We start from the raw sequence: 22,225 nt of genomic DNA, 5'->3' as shown, positions 1-22,225 counted from the left end.
CCGCTCCGAAAGCCGATTCCATCCACGCAGCTTCTGATGACGTCACTCTCCCACCCTGCGACTCTCAACACCGCGTTGCAGCTCAAAATACGGCGGTCCCTGCACTTGCTCGGACAGCTCGGTCCTCGGGGGATTGATGCCGCCAGCTCGCCGCTTCGGGGGATGATCTCCTAAGCGCCAAGGTTCGGTGTAGTCAATCAACCGAGTCCGTCTCACCCGTCCCCAGACATTCGCCCCAGTCTTTTTGCGGAGAAGACATGGGGAGTAAGCTTTGCGGATGCCGGGCGGCGTTGCGCTGCGGCAAGCGCTTCCCCGGCCGCCTCGGTGGGTTGTTCTCTCGACCTGGATCCCTTTTCCTTAATGCTATCCCTCCCGCTTCCTGCGTCTTTCACTCCGTCGTCTGAAGCCATCATGTTTGGGGCAAATTCGAGAGGCCGTTGGCTGAACTGGGCCATCACGGGTATGTATCCGCAAATTCCTTTGCACATAGACATGCTAAGCTTCCGACAAGCCGCCTCTTGCCAAGGCTTCCTCCTCCTGGGCTACGATCAGTGAGTAACTCTGGTCGCTGCACACGACTACCAATCTACTGACTTCTGCTGTCCAGGGGTGTCATGAGCGGCATCATCGGGGCGAACAATCGGTTCGGAAACGACTTCAACAACCCAGACGCGAATATGCAAGGCCTCATCGTCTCCATATACGACGTAAGATGCCCGCCAGCCAATGGACAATCGCCGAGGCTAACGAGTCTAGATTGGATGCGCCTTTGGCTCGCTACTGTCCTTCTTCTTTGCCGAGAACTACGGCAGAAAGAACATGATCATTGCTGGCGGAAGCACTATGATTATAGGGACCATCATCCTCGCCTCATCAACAACCATCGCCCAGCTGCTGGTCGGACGCATCGTAACCGGAATCGTAAGAAGACATCATCCATATCTCGGGCATCCACTGATGGTTATGAACCAGGGCAACGGCTTCAACAGCTCCAACATCCCAGCCTACCAGTCCGAGCTCGCCAAGCCAGCGAATCGAGGCCAACTCCTTAGTGCCCAAGGCACCGTCACCATCGTCGGCCTCTGTATCGCCTACTGGGTGGATTTTGCCCTGTCCTATGTCTCCGGTCCCGTCCAGTGGCGGTTTCCAATCGCCTTCCAAGGCTTCTTCGCCATCTGTCTGGTTCTACAAATGCTGCCCCTCCCAGAGACGCCCCGTTTTCTGATCGAGAAAGACCGCACGAGAGAAGCAGCCGACGTGCTCTCGCGGCTTGATGATGCGGCCGTTGATGACCCCGAAGTCGTCGAGACGGTGCGCACGATCCAGACGTCCATTGAGAAGGAGACACGCGGTGGGCCGTTCCAGTATAAGGAACTAATCACAGGTGGACCGCTTGGTAATTTCCGGCGTATATGCCTGTGCCTGGCAGTCAACGTCATGCAACAATGGACTGGATCTAATTTTATCAACTACTGGGCGCCGACGGTCTACGAACAGAACATGGGCATGACGCGGACTATGTCGCTTATCCTTGGAGGCTGTACGTCGCTGACGTACCTCGTCGGCAGCTTCATCCCGCTTTGGGTGCGTCTTTCCTGCTTCCCTTTCTCCCCCCTCCCCAGTCCAGCTGTACGTAAAAAAAAAGGTACTAACCTACAGTCGTAAAATAAAGACTGTCGACAGATTCGGCCGCCGCGCTCTCCTCATGTTCAGCGCCGCGGGGCTGTGTCTCTGCTTCTCGCTCGCCAGCATCCTGCTGTCGACGGGCACGCGACCCGCGGCCTACGGCGCCACCGCCATGGTCTTCCTGTTCCAAATCTTCCTCGGCATCGGCTGGCTGCCCATCCCCTGGTTTTACCCTTCGGAGGTGACGACCACGCGCATCCGCTCCAAAGGCCAGGCTCTCGGCTCCTTCATAAACTGGTAAGTAACAACACTCCCCATTCCCGCGATCATCACCTATCTCCTCCCCACTTTTACCTTGCATGACTAACGTCTTCTTTCTCTCTCACGCACAGGATGTGCGTCTTCGCCGTCGTCCAAATCACCCCCATCGCCACGCAAAACATCCAGTGGCGCACCTTCGTCATCTTCGCCGTCTTCTGCGCCCTCTGGGTCCCCATCGTCTACTGCTTCTTCCCCGAGACCAACGGCCTCGAGCTCGAGGACCTCGACTACCTCTTCGTCAACGGCGGCGTCACCGGCGGCGTGTGGGGCGCCAAGGGCGGCCGCACCGTGCACAGGCGGACCGGCAGGGAGGAGGCTGGCATCGAGGGCGGCTTCGGTGGCGGTGATGTTAAGAGTCCCGAGGCTAAGATGGTGGTGGAGGAGGAGGAGGAGATGGGGGCGGCGGCGGCGCCAGCGGATGATGTGGCGAGAGATGAGGTGAAGGCTTGAGGACGAGCGGAGAGGAGAGGGGCGTCGGGTTGGGCAGCGCTGATGTCCCACCGGCCCCTCACCATCACCTAGTTAATCTGGAATTGTAGTGAGGTCGAAATTGTAAATAGGAAACATTCGTTGTGGCATAGATAGGGACGCAAATTGATGGGCTTTATTGTCATCACAGATCTTGGGACAACACTTCCTCTCTTCGTGGGTATTGAAAGCAAGTGCCTAGACGTAGATGCGGGCCTTGAGCCCTTCAACACCTGCATCTCCTTGCATGGTTCGCCCAAGGCCTACTGCTGTTACATATTGGATATATGGATGAAAATGTACCTTAAAGTGCATGCGTTTCACAGCTAGACTTCGTCACCGCTCACCTTCCCGTCCCTGTGCTGCTTCCGTCCAAGCTCCCCAGTCAAAATCTACAGCTGGCCCCCAGTCGCCATATCCCTCCTCCCACAGATTCACATCGCCGGTATATTGCATCCCGGGCAGTGCTGCGTCGATATCGAATAATGGCTGCATCGTTGCCTCTGGCGGTAGCTCGCCTTCGCTTTCAACTGGCAAGACCAGCGCCGGTGGTGCTGTAGACGGGCTTGCAACGGCCGGCACTGATGCACCAGGGTCCACTGCAGTCATACCGCGCAGTCTGATAAGCAGCTCGTGCCTCGCCCGTATGTGACCGTTGCCTTTCTCAGCCATGCCGTGAAGGACATCGAGGGCCTTCTCCATGGCAACGTGGTCACAGTCGTTGTGTGGGAAGGCGAGGTTGGCCATCACTAATACTATCGCGGCGCTGAAGATGTGCTCGCCATCCATGAAACCATAGGTGGCTTACGGAGGGTCAGCGAGGGCTCCGCGGGATAATTGGATTTTGGTAAGATGGAGGGGTTACGTACCAACAAGGTTCTGTTTGGCGGCAGCGTGCATCATCGTTGTGCTATCACGAGCTGCTGCTACACACGCCTCGATCACTGCGATGGTTGTAGTAGAAAGACCGCTGCGCCAATCCTTTTCCTTCTCTGTAGCAAGGTTTGCGAGCCGTCGTTGCACGACGCGGAAGAGAAGAGGACGAGCCGTCATATTGATGCATTGATAGTAATGTAAAAATGTTGAAACAGATTCGCGCGAGATATCACGGTCGAGGCGGGATGCATCAAAGTGGAGCGGCTTTGGTAGATCACGTCGCCAGTTGTTCAAGTCGGTCATGATGTTGTAGACAGAGGTGACAAGGCTTGAGCCTGTCTTCGGGCTTTTTCGGTAGATGCCTGAGAGGTTTAGCTTATCTAAACCATTTGCTGAGGTGGATTGACATGGTCCTCACCTTTCATGATTTTGCCGAGGATTCGCGATAGTTCGGTGTAGTGGAACAGTACAGTTGCAGAACTGATCTCGGGCTCGTGCGGTAGCCTTGACGGAGGTAGAACGCCGATATCCTCGTCAAGGATGGTAATTGGATTTCCAGACTTGGCGCACAGTATTCTGGCCTGATCAGCGGCGAGTTCGGAACGGTTGAGGCTTGGTGACTCACCTGTCCATGGAGTAGACGGACCACCACAGCCGACGCCGGTGTTCTCTTGTCCCCTCGTCCATCTCTGGGTCGACTATCTCCTGATGGAGGCCAAGTGAAATCGCCATCCTGAGGGCGAGGCCGATCTGGTGGCGTCGGTTAGCGCAGTACTCTCATGAGCAGGCGATGAAGTCGGCCCTACGTAAAGGAACGCAGCGTCGCGACGATTGAGATTCTGCATGAAATAGCCGACCAAAGAGAGGACCTCGACGAATAAGACTGATCCTTCATCGTGGGTGTCAGGCAAGAAGTGCAGGGCCTGCATGAAGTAGTCGAATCCGGGTGGGCCATCGTGTCCATCCCATTGGTTCACACTGTAAAGCTGGCCATAGGCGAGAATGACCAAGACTTGGCAGTATTCAAGACACGCCTCCCGGTCGGACAGATCTGGGGTTCCCATGTAGACCTTGTCGAGTCTCTGGTCGAAGACACGTGGTTCAACGAACGAAAAGATTGTGCCAATGTATGTGTACTGCGCATGATACAACCTTTTAGCAAAGTCGCGCGGAGGCAGCTTTGGGACTTCGGCTACAGAAGGTCGTCTCTTTGGCCAAGCTGCTGGATTGTATGTGGGATACTGGACTTCAATTGACAAGTCCTGGTCAAAGCGCCGGAAGGTTTCGAAGAAACTACGAAGTCTAAGGCCGAAGCTGGTTGACGATGAGTTTCCGAGGTAGTCTAGAAATCTTGTCAGTGATCAATAAGGCGGTAGGGGAAGGAGGATGGTTACGCCTCTGGCCGGAAGGGGTGATGACAAGATGGGTCATGCCATCAGTGAGAGGATTGTTGTCATCAAAGCCATCCGTCACAGCGTCGTCTGCAATGGTGGAAGAGGCCGGCACTGAGGCTGTCGAGGGAGCGGTAGGCGAGTTTGAGGGCGGGTTGCCGGCTGTGGGTCCAGTGAGCTCAGTTATGCGAGAGTACAGAAAGGCGACTTGCACTCGTAAGCCTTCAAGCGAGCCTCCAAGTCACGGAGGTAGCTGCAAGAATAAGCGCGGGGCGAAGTGGGGATAAGGTGGTGAGAAGCGTACAATTCGGGGACGGGGATTTTGCGCTCTTGTTCCAAGTAGACGCATTCGTTGTTGGTGTTGGTGCATGTTCGGCACCGCGGGAACTCGCCGCTGCATTTCGTTTTCCGGCCCCTGCAGCGCTTGCATCTGCGGAACAAAATGGTAAGAGAGTTGACGAGAGCACAGAGAGAGCGGCTGAAAGCTCACGCCAGCGAAGTTCTCCGGTAAGGATCAGTGGCCGTCGGAGTCTGGCGGTCCCGGGTTTTGGAGCGGTGCTTTGCAGAAGGCATGATGGGCAGTGGCGATGGTGTAGGTGGGTCCGACGGCGGGGACTGCGTGACTGGGCGGATGCTAGACGAGGTCAGGGCAGCAAGAGGCTCAAGTCGCCGACAGCTGAAGGGGCTGTGGAAGCCGGGCCCGATCAGCGGGGAGAGGGCAGCGGTGGTGGTCGCGCCTGCCTGGGTCGATGCCTGGGTCGATGCCTGGCTCAGGCCGACGCAGGCCGATCGCTTGTGCTGCGCTCCACCCGCCGCCGTCCACACCTCGCATCCGCCAGCCCACGCTTTCCCCTCCTCAGCCATGCTCACCCGTCTCGCTCCAGCTGCGTCCTGACGTAGCGTCGAGCTCGCGCCACACATGCCTGTCGCAATGCCTCCCAGATGGCTCAGGCTGTCCGCTCTTGCGCTGACGTCGGCACAGCCAAGCGGCGGCTTATCGCGCCGGCCTGACTGTCACGGATGCTCATCCCGATCTATCAGTTCCCCGTTTCAATGTGTGACCGCCATACGTACCAGCGATAGCCGCTTGCCACCCCTGCAACCCTGCTGCTGTTAAAGACGGCCGCTACTCCGCTCCCAGCCCGTTGTCCGGCCGCAACTTTATCGACAGCCGCCATCATGGAGTCGCCTGCACAAGACCCGGAGTCCAAGTCGCCCGTCTACGATGCCAAGCAGGGCCCCCAAGATGCAGAGCCGGGGGACTCTCAGCCGTACATCGATCCTGCAAAGGAGACGAAGCTGCTGGCAAAGCTCGATGCTGCCTTTACCCCGGTCATCATGCTGGTGTATCTGGTGAGTTGCCCCGTCTACCACTGTGAAGAAACTCTAGTACTCATACCGCGCAGTCATGCTTCCTCGACCGTTCCAACATCGGTATGCTCCAATTCTGCCTTCTTTCCGAGCCTCTCCAATTGGCGGTTCGCTGACGTTGTAACAGGCAATGTCAAGACAGCAGGAATGCCTGAAGCCATTGGTGCGAGCGCCCAGGAGTTCTCAACCGCAGTTTCCATCTTCTACGCCACATACGTCGCGTTCGAAACCCCATGGGCTGTGCTACTCAAGAAATTGACCCCGCGTCTTCTCATGACCAGTCTCTGCATCGTCTGGTCCCTCGTCACCATCTTCTCCGGCTTCATCCAAAACATCGGCGGCCTTTACGCCACGAGACTCATTCTTGGAGCCTGCGAGGGTGGCCTCTTCCCCGGCCTCAACCTCTACTTGACCATGGTCTATCGCCGTGAGGAGCAGGCCAAGCGCGTTTCCTACCTCTTTGTTTGTACAGCAATCTCTGGGGCCTTTGGTGGGCTGCTGGCATACGCCATTCTCCACATGGATGGTGTTGGGAACTTTGCAGGCTGGAGGTATACACGTCCTCATTTTCCCAACTGCTTTCATGCTAATGGCAACTAGGTGGGTCTACATCATCGAAGGCATATTCAGCATTCTCGTGGCTATCGCTGTCTGGTTTGGTCTCCCAAATGACCCCTCAAACGCTTACTTCCTCAATGCCGAGGAGAAGGAGATGATGCGTGTCCGCGCCATCCAACGTCAGGCATACATGGGAAGTGAGGAGTTTGACTGGAACGAAGTCAAGCTTGCTCTGAAAGATCCTAAAGTCTATCTCAGGTACGTCTGGTACCCTCGACATAATCGCTGATGCTGACGGTCCTCGCAGCGGTGCTATTCAGTTCTGTCAAGATATCCTGCTATATGGCTTCAGCACCTTCCTTCCGTCTATCATCCAGGGAATGGGCTACAACACCCTCCAGTCTCAATACCTGACTATTCCTGTCTACATATTCGGCGGCATCGCTTTCCTGAGCTTCGCCTTCGTTTCAGACAAACTGCGCATTCGTGGCCCAGTGAGTGTCCCTCAAGAAGGGCTACCCGTCGGGTGATATCCTGAGCTAATCGTTCTCAGTTTGTTTTCTTTGCGAACATTTTTGGCATTGTGGGATACATTCTTCTCCTCACAGATACGCCTGAGGGTGTGAAGTTCTTCGCAACCTTTCTCTGTGCAGTCGCAGTCTACAACGGTCCTGGCTTGAACCTCACTTGGCTGAACGTCAACGTAGCACCCCACTACCGCCGTGCAACTGCCATTGGTTTCCAACAGACCATCGGAAATACTGCTGGTGTTGTTGCTGGTCAAATTTACAGGAAAGCTCCCTACAAATTGGGCAACGGGTGAGTCTGACATGCCCAACAGTTGGCACTTCTCCGCTGATCCAGCTTTATAGATTCTCCTTGGGCGCACTATGTGTGAGCCAACTCCTCATTATCGGCAAGTATCTCTATATCAGAAAATGCAACAACGAAAAGAAGAGAATCGCCAGCGGAGAGCTTGAAGACACTCGGACGGTTACAACAGGAGATCGTGCTCTTGACTTTGAGTACCATCTGTAGCAACTTTTGGCTTTAATGGCTTGTAATGATTTTGATAGATTCAAAGAATTGATAATGACTAGAACCCAACCTTTCTCCAGGAAATGGTACTCTCATTCGCGCTCACACTATGTTTAGACACTTCTCAGACGTTGTCACTCCTTCGATACGCTCTCTGAATCGGCTGAGCCATGTTCGTCATGACCCTCGCGTACTGGTTTTGAGTTTGCATTGGACGTAAGCAAATGCTTACAAATCTGTAAGGGTCAAGGCGAGGTGAGATGTTGAGAGTCGCAACTTGAGTATTTTGCTGGGCCTTGATGGATGTACCGGATGATTGGATCAGGAGCATGATTTGCAGACCCTTGTTCATCTTCAAGGACGGAGTGGAGCCAGTGCTTGCTTGCATGAGTCCTTGATCCTGGTCCAGCCTTTCTTGACTCGCGCTTTGCCGTTGGCCATGTCTTCCAAGAGGACCTCTCCGGTCCTGAAAGCATCAAACCCTTGAAGTCCCTATTTTGATACCTCGGACAGATGTATTGGAAGAAACTTGTGACCTGACCACTAATTTCACATTGGCTGTTTGCATTTGGAATGTCGCCTGTTGTTTTATGTGAACATTCTCCAGCCAGCTGAGATGCTTGGATCTCAAGTGCAGAGCTACATTTTGAGGAGCTTTGAAATGACTTGAGGAGGCAAGAAGGCTAGTGTGCAGCCAATTGGATGCCCATTGCCAAAGAAGACGAAAGCAGCCAGCTCGGCATAACCGTGCAGCAACCCCGCCATCTCAACCACAAACTTACCCCGCCGTTGATCCTACGACCAGGATCATCCTACTCTAACAGCTTATTGGTCATGTCCCCCATGCGCGTGTTCCTGCACTCTTTTTCAATGCCCGGCGGCTCGGCATGGCTTGCCGAAGGTGCTTATCAGATCGTATCACCCAGCCGATAGGCATGCAGTTGGCCGGGGTCGGGGCTCCACCTCCACCCCTCACTGGACCATCGCCTCTCCCAGAGTAGCTGTGGCAAGGCTAGTTTAGATGTTTCCAACAGTTCATATTACTTCCAACCTGGAGCATTTAACAAAAACCTCATAGCTAAGTGGAACCATCGCTATCATCGGGCCCGAAAACGCTACACCCATAACCACCACCATGGGCTCTCTTCCTACCCCTCCCGCAGACGCGTCGGCCTACCCAACGGGTCACTCGGCGCGTGTCGCCGCGCGTGCCAACGCCATCCTCTCGACGTCGGGCCTCGCGCCGGACTACCTCCAAGCGAACCTGATCGTGCTGCCCTCGCGCTACGCCGCCGATTTCCGGCTGCTCTGCAAGCGCAACCCGGTGCCGTGCCCGCTGCTCGCCGAATCGGCGAGCGTGGGCAGCTACTCGGCGCTGAAGTCTTGGATGGACGGCGTGGCCGACGACGCCGTAGCCAAGGGGATCGACATCCGGACGGACGCGCCGCGATATATGGTGTACAAGTAAGCACTGTACCTATGCCTTGACTCACTTTGACGCCCTCCTCCCTTCTTCCTTACACCTCTTCCTTGCACCTCTTCCTTCTCCTTCTCCTTCTCCTTCACCTCATCCAACCGCTAACCCCTCCACCCCCTAGCAACGGCACCCTCACCGCCTCCCACATCGCCGACGTCTCCGCGCACTGGGACGCCTCCGACCACGTCGCCTTCCTGATCGGCTGCTCCTACAGCTTCGAAGCGGCCCTCGCACGCCAAGGCCTCACCCCGCGACACACGCAGCTCAACCGCGTCGTGCCCATGTACCGCACGCGGCTGCCGCTCAGCCCGGCGGGCGTCTTCACCGGCGCCACGCACGTCGTCAGCATGCGGCCGTACCCGCGGCGGGCGGTGGCGGCCGTGCGCGCCGCGACGCGCCCCTTCGTCGCGGCGCACGGCGAGCCCGTGGCGTGGGGGTGGGACGCGGCGCGCGAGCTGCTGCGCGACGGCGCCGACGTCAACGCGCCCGACTGGGGCGAGCCGCCCGTCATGGCCGACGGCGTGAGCCCGCTGGTCGAGGGCGACGAGGAGAACGTGCCCGTGTTTTGGGGGTGCGGCGTCACGCCGCAGGAGGCGGTGGTGAGGGCGGGGCTGGAGGGGACGGTGTTGGGGCATGCGCCGGGGCATATGATTGTGTTGGATGTGAGGGATGAGGATGTTTTTGGGAAGGTGTAGGTGGGTTGGGATTTTTTTTTTCTTTTGTTGTTTATTCTCTTCTCCGTTGTTTGTTTAGTAGGGTCGTTGAGGGGAGGGATGTTATGCTTCTCCTCATTGACTGGGGAAAGCAACGAGATGCGGAAGGAAAGGGTTTTGAGAAAGAGATCGTAGGACTTGAAAACATCAACTTCTCGCACCTTTGCGTCAGAGATGAAAGCGGCCTTGATGCTTCAGGGCCTTGCCTAGCCTAGCGAGATGAGAAGATTGTGCCCATCGTGCTATCATCCCGAACTTTGAAGTGGAACGACCTGTTGTCTCTACACACGCGGCGGCAACGAATTGCTGACTGACGCCGCTTTCCAGTCTAGCTTGTTGTGTTGTGCCGTCCTTGCCGAGAGAGCAGGGGGCCAAGCATCGACAAGCTTTGCGCCCTACCCGCCCGGCGTCCAGGGGGCTCGAGTGGTCCGACCCGTCCACGCGAAAGCAAATACAAACGCATATCAACTTCACCAGATTTTCGCCGTTCTCCGTGGCCCTCCCGAGGAGAAAGCCGTGCATTTGCGGAGGATGGTACCGCATTGGGCACATCTTATCAGCGGCAAGGTCGGACCGCGCAAGCTTAGGGGCCCACCGATCCACAAAATGCTGCCGAAATTGCTCAGTAGTAGAGATTTTTGATGTTGTATTAGCGAGAGAGGTGACATTGAAGCGGGGGTTCCTCCGAGTATATAATGCCTTGCGCGAGGGAGCGGGAAAGACAAGGGAGAGCGTGAGATTCCAGCTTCAAGATGCAACCGCACATTGCTGTTTCGGAGAACCGTGACCCTACATCGGCAGAGCTCGACGAGAAGGCGCAAATCTCAGGCACAGTGGCGGGTGTTGACGACCCAAATAGCCCCTCTCTTGAAGATGCTAGCGTCGCGAGGAAAAGTGCACGCACAACAACCTTCTTCGCAGTAGCCGGCTGCGTAAGCTTTGCGCCCTGCCAACTCCAAAGCATTAAGCTGACTCTACCAAGACAGCAGCGAACTTCTCCGACGGCTACCAGCAACAGATCGCCAGCAACGTCAATGTCATCCTCAAGCACATGTACGGCTCAGCGTACACTGCGGCAGATCAAACGCGAATTTCGGACTCTCTCATTGTAGGACAAATCCTGGGCATCATCCTGTTAGGATTCATCACGGATGGCTGGTCCAGAAAGGCCGGTATGGTCTTTACCTCGTCCTTGGTCGTCGTTGGGAGTTTGATGGCGACGTTGGCGTTGAAGGTCCAACATCTTGGCGTGGATAACATGCTTTGGTACCTTACGATAGCCCGGGGCATCGCTGGCGTTGGAGTTGGAGGCGAGTTCCCTGCGGGAGCTACTGTAAGTCAACCACCAACCCTGCCAAGGCGATTTGGTACTGATACAGCGTGGCAAAGGCTGCTTGTGAAGGCATGGAAGATTACAACCCAGCAAAGCGCGGCCCCATCTTCGTCTGCGCGACCACCTTCATCACTTGCTGGGGAGGCCCGGTATGCATCTTTGTGTACCTGATGACGCTGATAGGGTCCAACAACGACCTCACGACGGCGTACATCTCGGTCAACACCATCTCGATCCTCCTGCCGTTTCTCGTTTTCCTCTTCCGCCTGCGCATGGAAGATTCCAAACTCTTCCGTCGTTCCAATTTCAAATCGACCAAGACGGTTTCGATTCCTTTGCGCCTCATCCTCAAGAGGTATTGGCTTCGGCTCGCAGGCACTGGCGGGGCCTTCTTCATCTACGACTTTGTAAACTTCCCCAACAGCATCATGAGCAGCACCATCATCAACTCTCTCGTTCCCGGCAAGGCGCTGCAGACCGTAGCCCTTTGGCAGCTGATCCTCGCCTTGATGACGCTTCCAGGTGTCTTCGTCGGCATCTTCCTTGTCAACCGCCTCGGCCGCCGCTGGACGGGCATCCTCGGCTTTGGCGGCTACCTGCTCATCGGACTGATCGTCGGCTGCTCATTCGCGGAGATCTCGAAGGTTATCCCCGCGTTCGTTGTCATGTATGGGCTAATGCAGAGCCTGGGCCACATGGGTCCCGGTGCGACACTCGGTTTGGTGTCGACGGAGTCGTACCCTACAGCCATTCGTGGCGTCTGCTACGCCATCTCAGCAGCTCTTGGCAAGGCTGGCGCGGCCGTGGGCACAGAAGTGTTTACGCCCATCAAAGAGAATCTTGGTCAGCGCTGGACCTTTTTCTTCGCTGCGATTTTTGGTGCCATCGGAATGGTGGTGTATTGGTGAGTTTTTGCGTTTCATTTGCGTTCGGTTTCGGCCGTCGACTGACTTGGAATGCAGGTTCTTGATCGAGGACATGACTGAAGCAGATCTCCTGGCTGAAGACAAGGCTTTCGAGTTGTATCTGCGAGAGAATGGGTGGGACGGCAAAATGCTGGAGAAGGCCCAAGAAACAGAATGATGACGGTCATCACGAAGACAATACGAGCATGCATGCTGCTAGGCGTAGAGGATGTCATGAATTCTTGATTGAATGGATATTGTCGTGAATCATTAACAAAGAGCGACTGACCAGACAAAGGCCGGCTTGCCGTCGACTTACTCGCCAGTATCTTTACGCGCCACCCTCCCTCTTGGCGTACTCGTCCTCCATCTTTGCCCGGTATGCGCGATCGGCATCGGAATCCTCGATCTCTTCAACACGTCCGCCGCCAGACTGCTGGATCGCGGGCCTGTTTGCGGCCTGGCCGCTGCCGAGCAGTTCGCGACCGTTTGCGTCGTAGTGGCGAGTTTCTTGGATGGTAGGCTCGCCGAGGTTCTGAGTGGTGGTTCTGGTGGAGGTGCCTTCAGGCGTGCTGTGGGCTTCCCTGCGATACGCCTGGCCGCTGCGCTGGCCGTTGATGTTTGAGCTGTACGAGAAGCTCGCGGAGGAGAAGCTAGTGAAGCTCGACATGGTTGCGGCGGTGGACTAGTGGTTTCAGATGCAGGGGTGTGTGGCTGGCCTGGAATGTCAAGGTGGTTGCAGGCGGAGCGGGGCGGGTGGCAGCTAAATAATAAGATTCGTGGCAGCCGCTGCTTTGGGGAGCCGTGATCGCGGGGTGACGTCACATCACGTGCCTGTGAGGGTTGCGAAACAGCAGATCGTCGCATTGTAACGCAGGCTGACTGCAGGCCAAGCTTTGCTCGCAGGCCCCCAGACCCCGGCGCCAGGTCTCGCGCGTGCCTGGGCGGCGCAACGCCTGTGTGCGGCGCGAGAAAACGGCACGCATCCGCCGCCAGTCATGGCATCGTGGCTTTTGTACCTAGCGTGCGAGGCTGGATACGAGCGTTATTGCGCGCGCCAGGGATCGATGCCTGTACGGCCACCCAGCCGATCTGCATGCGGCCCATCTGGCCTCCAGCTCATCAGCCTAACTCCTCGCTCCCGCAGCCCGCCCGCCCTTCGCACCCGACACGCTCTTCCCTTACCTTCCCCCACCGGCGCAATTGGTGTCCCCAACACCCCCAGCTTCACATGAGTTCGCCCGGTCTCCCTCCCGACCCGCGATGCCTCTCGCCCGACGATCAACCCTGACTGCAATCTCGCTGCTCGCCCTTTGCCTGGCCTTCTACTACCTTGCCTGGCAGCCCGCACTGCCGCACCTCCGCTCGTCCCGCCCGCGTCCGCCGCCGACCACCGCGCCCTACGACCAGACGGCATACCTGGACGATGGCGGGCTCAACCCTGCGAGGCCGTTTGCTGGCCCCGCCAGCTCCGCCGCAACTCCACTGCGCGCGCTGACTCCGGACGAAGATCCCTTCCGCCCCGGCATCCCGAAGCCCGACGGCAACTACTCGCGTGTGCTCGTCGTGCCCCGCATGAGAGATGAGGATGTATCGTGGATCGACGGCGTCCGTGAGGAGATGCCCGACCTGCAGACGGCCGTTTACGTCATGGATGATCCGTGGGCCGACTTCCACGTGCCCAAGAACAAGGGCCGCGAGAGCATGGCCTACCTGACCTACGTGATCGACCACTACGACGACCTGCCCGACGTCGTCCTGTTCTTCCACGCCCACAAGGTCGGATGGCACAATTTGTTGATCCTGGGCCAGGACTCGGCTGAGATGCTAAAGATGCTCCGCATGGAGCGCATCTGGCGGACGGGATGTATGTTGATCTCGGTCTCTCAAACGCGTCCCCTGTGGTTGCTAACAGCTCTGAAGACATGCCCTTTAGGTGCGACTCCAAACCTGGATGTCCGGACTGGTTGCACCTGGACCGGCCAGAGGTTGATTTCGACGAACATCTCCGCATGGAGGAGAAGTACTACACTCCGCAGATCTGGAGAGAGCTCCACCCTCCGGGCCTGGGCGGCATGGGCGAGATGCACCGCGTGCCGGGCGTCCTGAGCGCGCCTTGTTGCGCGCAGTTCGGAGTGTCCCGGGAGCGGATCCGGGCAAATCCGAAGGAAATGTACGAGCACTATCGGACCTGGTTGATGAAGACGAGCCTGGAAGACCAGTATGCGGGACGCATCATGGAGTACACCTGGCACTACATCTTCACCAGGCAGTACCAGTTTTGCCCGTCGCCGCACACCTGCTACTGCGATGGCTACGGCATCTGCTTCGGCTCTCAAATTGAGTACGAAAAGTACTCGGCGAAAGAGGAGCGCAAGTGGGAAATTTGGGACATTCTCAACGGCCAGCCCGATAAGGCTACGGAGAACGAGGTCATGAAGGAATTGCAGAACTTGGACACGGTCATGGACCGGATGAAAAAGGAGGCCATGGAACGGGGAAAGAGCGAAGAAGCTCGGCGGCTCGAGCGGGAACGGATTCCTTTGCGCTAGGTGTTCATGGTCGGCGTTCTTGGGGTTTCAGTGATTATTAGGAGTAAGGTCGGCGGGGCCAGACTGGCTTGAACCATCCACGGTTCAGCTGTGCTCTAGTCGGAGGGCGCATTGCAGACAGGACCGGGGCTGGCACCGCGCTGGTGTCGTCGGGCACGTCGGATCCAACAGCTGAGTCAGCTCTCGACATTTGCCGTTGGGCTATTCCATAAGTGGACAAGGTTATGCCGTAATGGGCACGATAGAATGGTCAATCTTCACGTGGCGATAGAGGAAAGTCTGCGCAGGATCGCTCGCTGGCGCAGGATTCGAATGCGGTTCTCGAATGGGCATGCGGCGGGAAAGTGGCATGCTTCCTGCAGGGGCAAATCTCGGTGGTTGCGGCGTTGAGGTGGGATGCTCCGCTGTGCCGGCTTGTCTAGTCGGGGCGCTTGGCTCAAACGGTGTGGGAGAAAGCATGGAGCAGACGGACAACGCCGATGAGGTGGCGCTCCGTCACAGGCAGCCACAGTAGCAGCAGAATGCCAGCCACGATAGCCATGTGGAACGCTGGCACGAGGGTGGCGTTTTCTTACAAGCGACATTAATAAGAACAGGAGTTGGAGTCGAGTATAGGGGCTCAGCGTGTACGATGGACCATCGCCGATGAGCAGCAGAGCCACGGCCAAGGGCATGGTTGTGCGCGGCGGACAAGATAAGGTTATTGACAGATGTCGAGCCCTACGCGCGCACGTCCTCTCGGGCGAGAGACGAGGATTGTCGCCGGGGTCGCCGGGGGTCCGCGCACATGCCGCCGTCTCTCTTGACTTTTTCCCGCCCATCTTCTCTTTGCACGCTCCGCTGTCGACTTCGATGCGCTGAAGCCCAGGATGGAGTCTCGTGGTGCGGCTCAGCCTTCAACCCTCGGCCAGCCCACTCGTCTCCGTGATCGGGCACGCGGAACCCATCAGCCTATCGACAGGCAGTTTTGGGGTGCAAACGCCGTTGCGGATTTCTCCTCGTGTCCGAGTGCGGCAGTGCGGATGCCAAAGCAAGCTAAATTTCCGACATGGCAGAGAAAGGCGGGTACCATCCTTCACCTCTATCCTACCCGCAGCTAGCCTATCGTGGACTGCCCTTTGCGGCAAGTCGCCGATGCGCTCGACCCGTCCTGGATGCGGCCGTCGGGCACGATGCGATGGACAGACCACATGGCGACGCTCGACGGCCAGACAATACCTCGCCTCCCCATCTCGCGGCCTGCTGCGCCGCTGGGCAGGGTTTGCGGCCAGTTTTTGGCGATGGCGTCGTGAGCGGGCGCTTGCAACTGGACCCTCACGCCACTTGGGTCCAAATCTCGCTTGGCGCCTTCGTCCCGGCAATTGAGCCCTTCTTGCCTTTTGCTTCTCCGCCCTGCTGCCTGCGCTTGCGCCAGGAACAGGAAAGGCTCACCATGCAGGACCATCTTATCGCCCACCCTCGGCCGTCCCCCGTGGCGCTTGTGCCTACTGCCCGCTGCCCCCCTACGGAGCCCACCATCAGCGTCGTCGTCTGCTACTGTTTGACTTGTCTGTGGAGCGCGAATGCTGCACCATGTCCACGTCAGCCGGCTTGGCAGCGTGGACTCGGTGGCTGCCAACGCTAAGCATGGCTGTGAAGTTGAGCCGAATGCGGATGAAGGAGCGGCAGAAGGTGGAGTCGGCTTTGATGAGAATCACTGTGCTCAGCACGCCGCTTCAGCCCTGGGACCGCGACCTCGCCCACCCCGAGCCGCACGGGCAGGTGTGCGCAGCGCCTCTCTTTTCCTCCCGCCTATATCATGCATCCGCTCCCTGTCCATCTGCCTCGTCTGCCAGGCCTCGCCTCTGTCAATCTCTATTCAGCACTGCTTGGCTGTTGCAGACTCGTTGTCTGCGTCCCTTCGTTGGCGACCACGGCCATTCCACTCTCTACCCCAGCTTCGGCTACCTGTCATTCTTTCCGATAATACTAATCCAGTAATACACCATGTCTGATTCCGTGGCCCTTCCGGAATGCCCGGTCACTTACCCGGCCCCTGCCTTCGATGCTCAAGCTCAAACCAACGTTGCCGTCTATTGGGTAGGTCCTCGCATCTAGCGCAGAGTCGGCGCTGGCAACACTGATGCATTGTTTTCCACAGGGCCAAGGAGCAAACCAGGGCCGCCTGGTAGACTTCTGTCAAAATGGCGCTTACGACATCATCAACATAGGCTTCATCAACAAGTTCCCTGACGCGAATGGATACCCTGGAGCCAACTTCGGCAACCAGTGTGGCTCCGAGACGTTCCTGGGCACAGACCTTCCCAGCAACTGTCCCTGGATTGGCCAGGATATCCAGACATGCCAGGATGTCTATGGGAAGAAGATCTTCTTGTCCATTGGTGGTGGCTCGCCAACCGACTACTACCTGACGGACAAAGACTATGCCGAGGACTTTGCTGAATTTCTCTGGAACGCCTTCGGCCCCCCGAAGGACGACGGAACCCCTAGGCCCTTTGGTGATGCCGTTGTCGACGGCTTCGACTTCGATATCGAGTCGGAGATGGCATCCGCCCCTGTTGATGCACCAGACTATCGGTCACAATATTACCCGGACATGCTCAACTACTTCCACGATGTTTTGTTCCCCGAAGACACGTCCAAGAGCTACTATCTCTCCGTTGCTCCTCAATGCTCGTTGCCCGATGCCCACTTCACCTATGACTTCTTCCTCGACACGTGGGTCGACTTCGTCTTTGTTCAGCTCTACAACACCCCCAGCTGCAATGCTCTGGCGACCTCCACATATCAGGACATTAGTTTCTACGATTACTTGGCTGGTATTGCCGCTACCCGCAATCCTGCAATCAAGTTTTTTGCTGGTCTGGTGAGTTTTGATGGACTGCATGGCCTGTCAGTACACGCGACTGACTTTCTCCACAGACTGCGGGTGTGGCTGGTGCGCCCAATGATCCTGATGCCTACTTGACACCGGCAGTGGTCGAGCCATGGATTCAGCTGCTTAAACCTTTTCCCGCGCTTGGTGGCGTGATGCTCTGGGAGGCTACGGTTGACCAGGAGAACACTCAAGACGACTACATGTACTCCGAGTACATCAAGGCAGCCTTCGTCAAATGCGGGGATGCATACACGCCGAACTCCGAGTGCAGCTTCCTGAACTACAAGCCCAACAAACTCCAGCTTTCCATCTCTCAGAACGGCCGGTGCGGTGCCTCGTATGGCACCTGCGAGGGTTCCACGTTTGGAAATTGCTGCAGCCAATACGGCAACTGCGGCACGACCGATGCCTTCTGTGCGGCGGCCAACAACTGTGATATCAGGTACGGCCTGTGCGGCGACGACGCCAATGCGGCTGCGACCTGCACGACCTCCACTTCAACCACTCCTACACCAACGCCCACGCCTGTTGACGATTCACCTGTGTTACTCACTCCTATTGTCTCGCCTGCGCTTGACACTCCTGTCGTCACTCCCGCCGCCACTCCTGTCGACACGCCGGTCCTGACCCCTGTCAACACCCCCGTGCTCACTCCTTCCGCGAGTACCCCGGATGTCTTCACTCCTGTCTTCACTCCTATCAACACCCCTATCAACGGTACCCCTATCAACACTCCTGTTGACGGAACTCCTGTCAACACCCCCGTTAATGGCACTTCTGTTTTCACTCCTATCAACACTCCTGTTTTTACTCCTGTCGACACGCCGGTCCTGACACCTGTGTTCACTCCTATCAATACGCCGGCCATCAACACTCCTGTTTTTGATACCCCAGTGTTCACGCCGTCCATTTACACTCCGCCTGTGTTCACGCCGAGTGGCAACCTGTCTATTCACTTGTCGGCTCCGACTGCGTCTGACCCTGTGGGAGCTCCTGACTCGGTTGTGCTCTCCAGCGCCGCCCAAGTGTCCGGTCCCAGTGGTTCTACCTCCGGCCCAGCTCCCGGTATCACCTCTGCACCGACGCTTTCTGGTTCTCTTTCGACACCCGGAGATGCAACGACGACCATCATCACCACCACGTATATTGACGTTTGCCCCACCGGCATCACCACAATCACCACGACATATACGACAACAATCTGCCCGACGCAGGCTCCCTCAGTCATCCCCGCCGGCTGGACCACCACTGTGACTGTCTGCAACAAATGCGGACCCGAGCCAACCACCCTCACCCTGACCAGGCCCATTTCCACCAACAGCGGTCCTGCCACGACTTCGGCATTCACGACGTCCACCATCTACGCAACCCAGCTCGTGACTATTACCGCATGCCCGCCTTCGGTGACTGATTGTCCTGCCAGCTCCAAGACGTACCTCTCGGTCGCCACCTCACTCGTTCCTATCTCAACCACCGTGTACGCTGTGCCGTCCGTCGTCGCCAGCTCATCGGCAACCACAGCGGCAGTGGGTGGTCAGACCGGTCAGGGCTCTCAGGCAGGCGGCCAGGACGGCAAAGCCAACAGCGGCAATGACTTCTCGACAAGCACTGTCTACGCGACCCAGCTCTTCACTGTCACAGCATGCCCCCCTTCTGTGACTGATTGCCCCGCCAGTGCGAAGACCCACGTCTCGGTTGCCACCTCGCTCGTCCCTGTCTCGACGACCGTGTACTCCGTGCCGTCCGTTGCCATCATCACCAGCTCGTCAGCAGCCACCACGGCGACAGTTAGCGGCCAGACCGGCCAGGGTTCTTCTTCCCAGGGCAGCCAGAACGGTAACAGCGGTAGCAGCAAGGCCGACACTAACGCTGGCTCCTTCTCGGTCAGCACCGTCTATCAGACTCAGCTTTTCACCGTCACCCAGTGCCCGCCTTCCGTCCCCAACTGCCCCGCCAGCGCGAAGACCACCGCCGTGCTTACTAGCGCGGTGCCGGCGTACACGACCATCGTCCCCGTCGTTGCTACCACCACGACTCGGGTCGGTGGCAATGGCAGCGGTTCTGCGTCCTCCGCTGTGGTTTCTGCCTCTAAGCAGGTGTATGGCAGCGGCAGCAGCAGCAGCAGCACTATCGTCTCTACCGCTCCCGTTCAGTCCGGCGTCCATGGCGGATCGGGCTCTGGCACCGGCACCGGCAGCTCCAGCTCGGCGTCATCGCCTTCGGCCGCTTCGTCGTTTGTCATCGCCACCGTGCCCGGCTCGAAGGCATCTTCCTCCTCCTCCTCCTCCTCCTCCTCCTCCTCCTCCTCCTCCTCCTCCTCCTTCTCCTCCGCAGTCGGTGGATCCGTCGGCAGCGGCAGCGGCAGTGGCAGCGGCAAGCCCAACACTCAAACAGCGGTGACCACCCAGCTCATGACCGTCTCCGTCGTGCCCATGCCCGCATCGTCGTCGTCGTCGTCGTCTGCGCACTCTTCCGCTCCTGCCGTCGTGTCGGCGCCCAGCCACTACGGCAACGGCAACGGCACCGTCGTGCACCTGAACACGCCTGCTGCTTCCTCCTCCCTTGCTCCTTACAGCGCTCCGACGCCAAGCGCCAGCGGAAGCAGCAACAGCAAGACGCAGAGCGCGTCTGTGCCGGTGTACACCGGTGGTGCGGCGGCGAGCGTGAGCGTGAGCGTGAGGGGTGTGGTCGTTGGCGGATTGGCGGCGGTTGTTGCGGCGGCGGTCTTGGTGGGTTAGACGGCTGTAGATGGGAAAAGATAGACTTTGAGCGCGGTAGCCTCTGTTATTATTTGATTTTTATTTTTCTCTCAGATGGCTTTGGTGTATGAGGTTGGATGGAAAGTGGGATGGAAAACTTAATTCACGGACTTATTCGATTCATGATATGGGGGATATGTCTTTTTTTATGAGGAGGGATTGACCTGTAAACATTCAACTACTACTAGGCTTTGATCTTGTCAATAGATTGTGCGATACATCTCAAACTAAAATGTGATTGACATGCTGTAGAGAGCCTCACCCTCAAAGGCTGATCGTGTTCTCTTGTTCTTACTTTCCGTGAGAGAGAGAGAGAAAAAAAAAAGGCAAGTACACCCTGGCATACATTTTGGAAACCTGAATTCGATCCAATTGCTCGATTGATTTCTCTATGCCAGCATTGAAAACGCTCTCCGCTGGGGTCGCCTGCCCTCCCCTTTCACGTCAAAAAAAATTCATATGGATTCGTAAACAACAGTGATCAAACAATTGACTCTCGCCTCCAAGCCGTCGACGCCATGTTCCAAGTTCGCTCTCCACCCTTTCTCTTATTTTCTCCCGATCCCTTCTGGTGATTCCTCCCGTCTACAAGACGGTGCCGAAGCCGAAAGTGGTCTTGATGCTCCTCATGTAGTACTCGCCCCAGTTGCGCTTGGTCACGTCCTCCTGGCCGACGGGGACGCCCTTCCACTCGACGCGCATGACGGTGACCTTGTCGACGTCGTTCTGGTCGAAGTGCATGTTGAGGGTGGAGAAGTGGCCCTGGGGCCACTGGGCGAGGCGCCACTTCTGCACAATGTTCTTGGGCTCGTCGAGCGTCACGAACTCGCCCGAGACGTTGCCGCCGAACAGCTCGAACTTGGCGCCCACCTGCGCGCCCTCCCACGTCTTGGGCGGGGCGCGCGTGAAGGCCGCGATGCGCTGCGGGTCTGTGAACGTCTGGTACAGCTCCGCGGCCGTCGTGCGGAACTCGTCGTTGTCCGTGAGCGTCGTGGTGTTGATCAGCGGGCCCTTGCCGTCCGAGGAGGTGGTGGTCGTGGTCGAGGCCGACTGGCCGCCCTTGTTGAGAGAGGAGCTCTCGTAGACCTTGGGGGTGGAGAAGCCGCTGGAGGGATTCGAGCCGGGCGCGTGCTGGATGTCCTTGCCGTGCTCGGCAACCAGGGCTTTGGTCAGGTTTGCGAAGCGTTCGCGGAGCTTGGGGGTGAGCTGGGAGCGGACGAGGTCCTTGACGGGCTGCTTGCTTGACGATTCGCTGTAAATGTCTATCTCAAAGACATACTCGTCCTCCTCGGTGTCGTGTGCGATCTCCGGGATGGTGATGGTGCCGCTTGCTGCCTCGCCCTCCTTGTTCTTGCCTGCAGAAGAGGTCAGGTACGTGGTCCAGCCTCGTGGTGCGGTGGGTGGGTTCAGCGCATACCTGAGTACTCCAGCTGCAGCTTCACGTCGTAGATGGTTATGACCTTGCCCTTGCGCTGGCTGACCTCGACATCGCCATCCATGCTGATGACACGATCGACCTGGGCGGTGACGCCGTCGGCCTCGGCAGAGATGCCCTGCAGATCCTTCTCCAAATATTCCCGCGCCCAGGTGCCAACATCCTTGTTGACCCAATGCCAGTTGTTGGGGTTGTGGAGGACCATTGTGATTGCGATGTACGGGTAAAGGCGTGGATTGGAGGTGATTTGGATGTCTTGAGGGTTCTGGAGCAATCGCGGCGGGTCAGCTTACGTCTAGACGACCCGTGGAGATTGGCGGTCCAAACAGAACGAACACAGCGGAGGCAACGACCGAGCCAATCTGGTCTTGAGCGGGGAAATGCACAGGCAGAATGGCGGGTCACCCTTGGTGTTGTCAAAGGTAGCTGGCGGGGGCGGACTCCAGGGCAGCTTACAGTCGGGGGCTGAGGGCTGGGCTGTCACGGTTCAGCAACGGGTATGCAGATGCGGCGGGCGGTTGTGC

General features: G+C 57.6%; 9 protein-coding genes across 9 annotated transcripts; 6 read left to right on the top strand and 3 right to left on the bottom strand.

Annotated features, from left to right (window-relative positions):
* Window positions 1–411: 411 nt before the first annotated feature.
* Window positions 412–2,397, top strand: BKCO1_100097 (general substrate transporter; the record flags this gene model as incomplete). Its single annotated transcript, XM_020270120.1, has 7 exons — window positions 412–460; window positions 512–551; window positions 608–707; window positions 757–921; window positions 973–1,584; window positions 1,673–1,923; window positions 2,019–2,397. The coding sequence occupies 7 exons, from the start codon at window positions 412–414 to the stop codon at window positions 2,395–2,397; spliced, it is 1,596 nt and encodes a 531-aa protein (XP_020135313.1).
* A 354-nt stretch (window positions 2,398–2,751) lies between these two features.
* On the bottom strand, window positions 2,752–5,603 carry BKCO1_100096 (c6 transcription factor; the record flags this gene model as incomplete). Its single annotated transcript, XM_020270119.1, has 8 exons — window positions 2,752–3,218; window positions 3,285–3,653; window positions 3,710–3,867; window positions 3,917–4,041; window positions 4,098–4,633; window positions 4,686–4,844; window positions 4,987–5,105; window positions 5,173–5,603. The coding sequence occupies 8 exons, from the start codon at window positions 5,601–5,603 to the stop codon at window positions 2,752–2,754; spliced, it is 2,364 nt and encodes a 787-aa protein (XP_020135312.1).
* Window positions 5,604–5,861: 258 nt separating this feature from the next.
* On the top strand, window positions 5,862–7,649 carry BKCO1_100095 (mfs transporter; the record flags this gene model as incomplete). Its single annotated transcript, XM_020270118.1, has 7 exons — window positions 5,862–6,035; window positions 6,089–6,116; window positions 6,181–6,604; window positions 6,654–6,869; window positions 6,919–7,105; window positions 7,165–7,430; window positions 7,484–7,649. The coding sequence occupies 7 exons, from the start codon at window positions 5,862–5,864 to the stop codon at window positions 7,647–7,649; spliced, it is 1,461 nt and encodes a 486-aa protein (XP_020135366.1).
* A 1,135-nt stretch (window positions 7,650–8,784) lies between these two features.
* On the top strand, window positions 8,785–10,054 carry BKCO1_100094 (uncharacterized protein; the record flags this gene model as incomplete). The annotated part of the gene is made up of 3 exons (XM_020270117.1): window positions 8,785–9,113; window positions 9,248–9,817; window positions 9,883–10,054. The coding sequence occupies 3 exons, from the start codon at window positions 8,785–8,787 to the stop codon at window positions 10,052–10,054; spliced, it is 1,071 nt and encodes a 356-aa protein (XP_020135522.1).
* A 537-nt stretch (window positions 10,055–10,591) lies between these two features.
* Window positions 10,592–12,255, top strand: BKCO1_100093 (mfs git1p-like glycerophosphoinositol permease; the record flags this gene model as incomplete). The annotated part of the gene is made up of 4 exons (XM_020270116.1): window positions 10,592–10,771; window positions 10,822–11,172; window positions 11,229–12,076; window positions 12,135–12,255. 4 exons carry the CDS (start codon window positions 10,592–10,594, stop codon window positions 12,253–12,255), a joined length of 1,500 nt encoding a protein of 499 aa, XP_020135309.1.
* A 153-nt stretch (window positions 12,256–12,408) lies between these two features.
* Window positions 12,409–12,747, bottom strand: BKCO1_100092 (cytochrome p450 protein; the record flags this gene model as incomplete). The annotated part of the gene is made up of 1 exon (XM_020270115.1): window positions 12,409–12,747. One exon carries the CDS (start codon window positions 12,745–12,747, stop codon window positions 12,409–12,411), a length of 339 nt encoding a protein of 112 aa, XP_020135308.1.
* Window positions 12,748–13,340: 593 nt separating this feature from the next.
* On the top strand, window positions 13,341–14,629 carry BKCO1_100091 (uncharacterized protein; the record flags this gene model as incomplete). Its single annotated transcript, XM_020270114.1, has 2 exons — window positions 13,341–13,944; window positions 14,001–14,629. 2 exons carry the CDS (start codon window positions 13,341–13,343, stop codon window positions 14,627–14,629), a joined length of 1,233 nt encoding a protein of 410 aa, XP_020135311.1.
* Window positions 14,630–16,615: 1,986 nt separating this feature from the next.
* On the top strand, window positions 16,616–20,245 carry BKCO1_100090 (glycoside hydrolase family 18 protein; the record flags this gene model as incomplete). Its single annotated transcript, XM_020270113.1, has 3 exons — window positions 16,616–16,708; window positions 16,770–17,495; window positions 17,552–20,245. 3 exons carry the CDS (start codon window positions 16,616–16,618, stop codon window positions 20,243–20,245), a joined length of 3,513 nt encoding a protein of 1,170 aa, XP_020135310.1.
* A 606-nt stretch (window positions 20,246–20,851) lies between these two features.
* Window positions 20,852–21,906, bottom strand: BKCO1_100089 (hsp90 co-chaperone aha1; the record flags this gene model as incomplete). Its single annotated transcript, XM_020270111.1, has 2 exons — window positions 20,852–21,621; window positions 21,684–21,906. The coding sequence occupies 2 exons, from the start codon at window positions 21,904–21,906 to the stop codon at window positions 20,852–20,854; spliced, it is 993 nt and encodes a 330-aa protein (XP_020135615.1).
* Window positions 21,907–22,225: the final 319 nt, after the last annotated feature.

The sequence above is a fragment of the Diplodia corticola genome (assembly GCF_001883845.1).
Source record: "Diplodia corticola strain CBS 112549 chromosome Unknown scaffold1, whole genome shotgun sequence".
Taxonomy (NCBI): Eukaryota; Fungi; Ascomycota; class Dothideomycetes; order Botryosphaeriales; family Botryosphaeriaceae; genus Diplodia; species Diplodia corticola.
The sequence above is the reverse complement of the archived record's forward strand: the minus strand, read 5'-3'. Positions and strand labels throughout refer to the sequence as shown.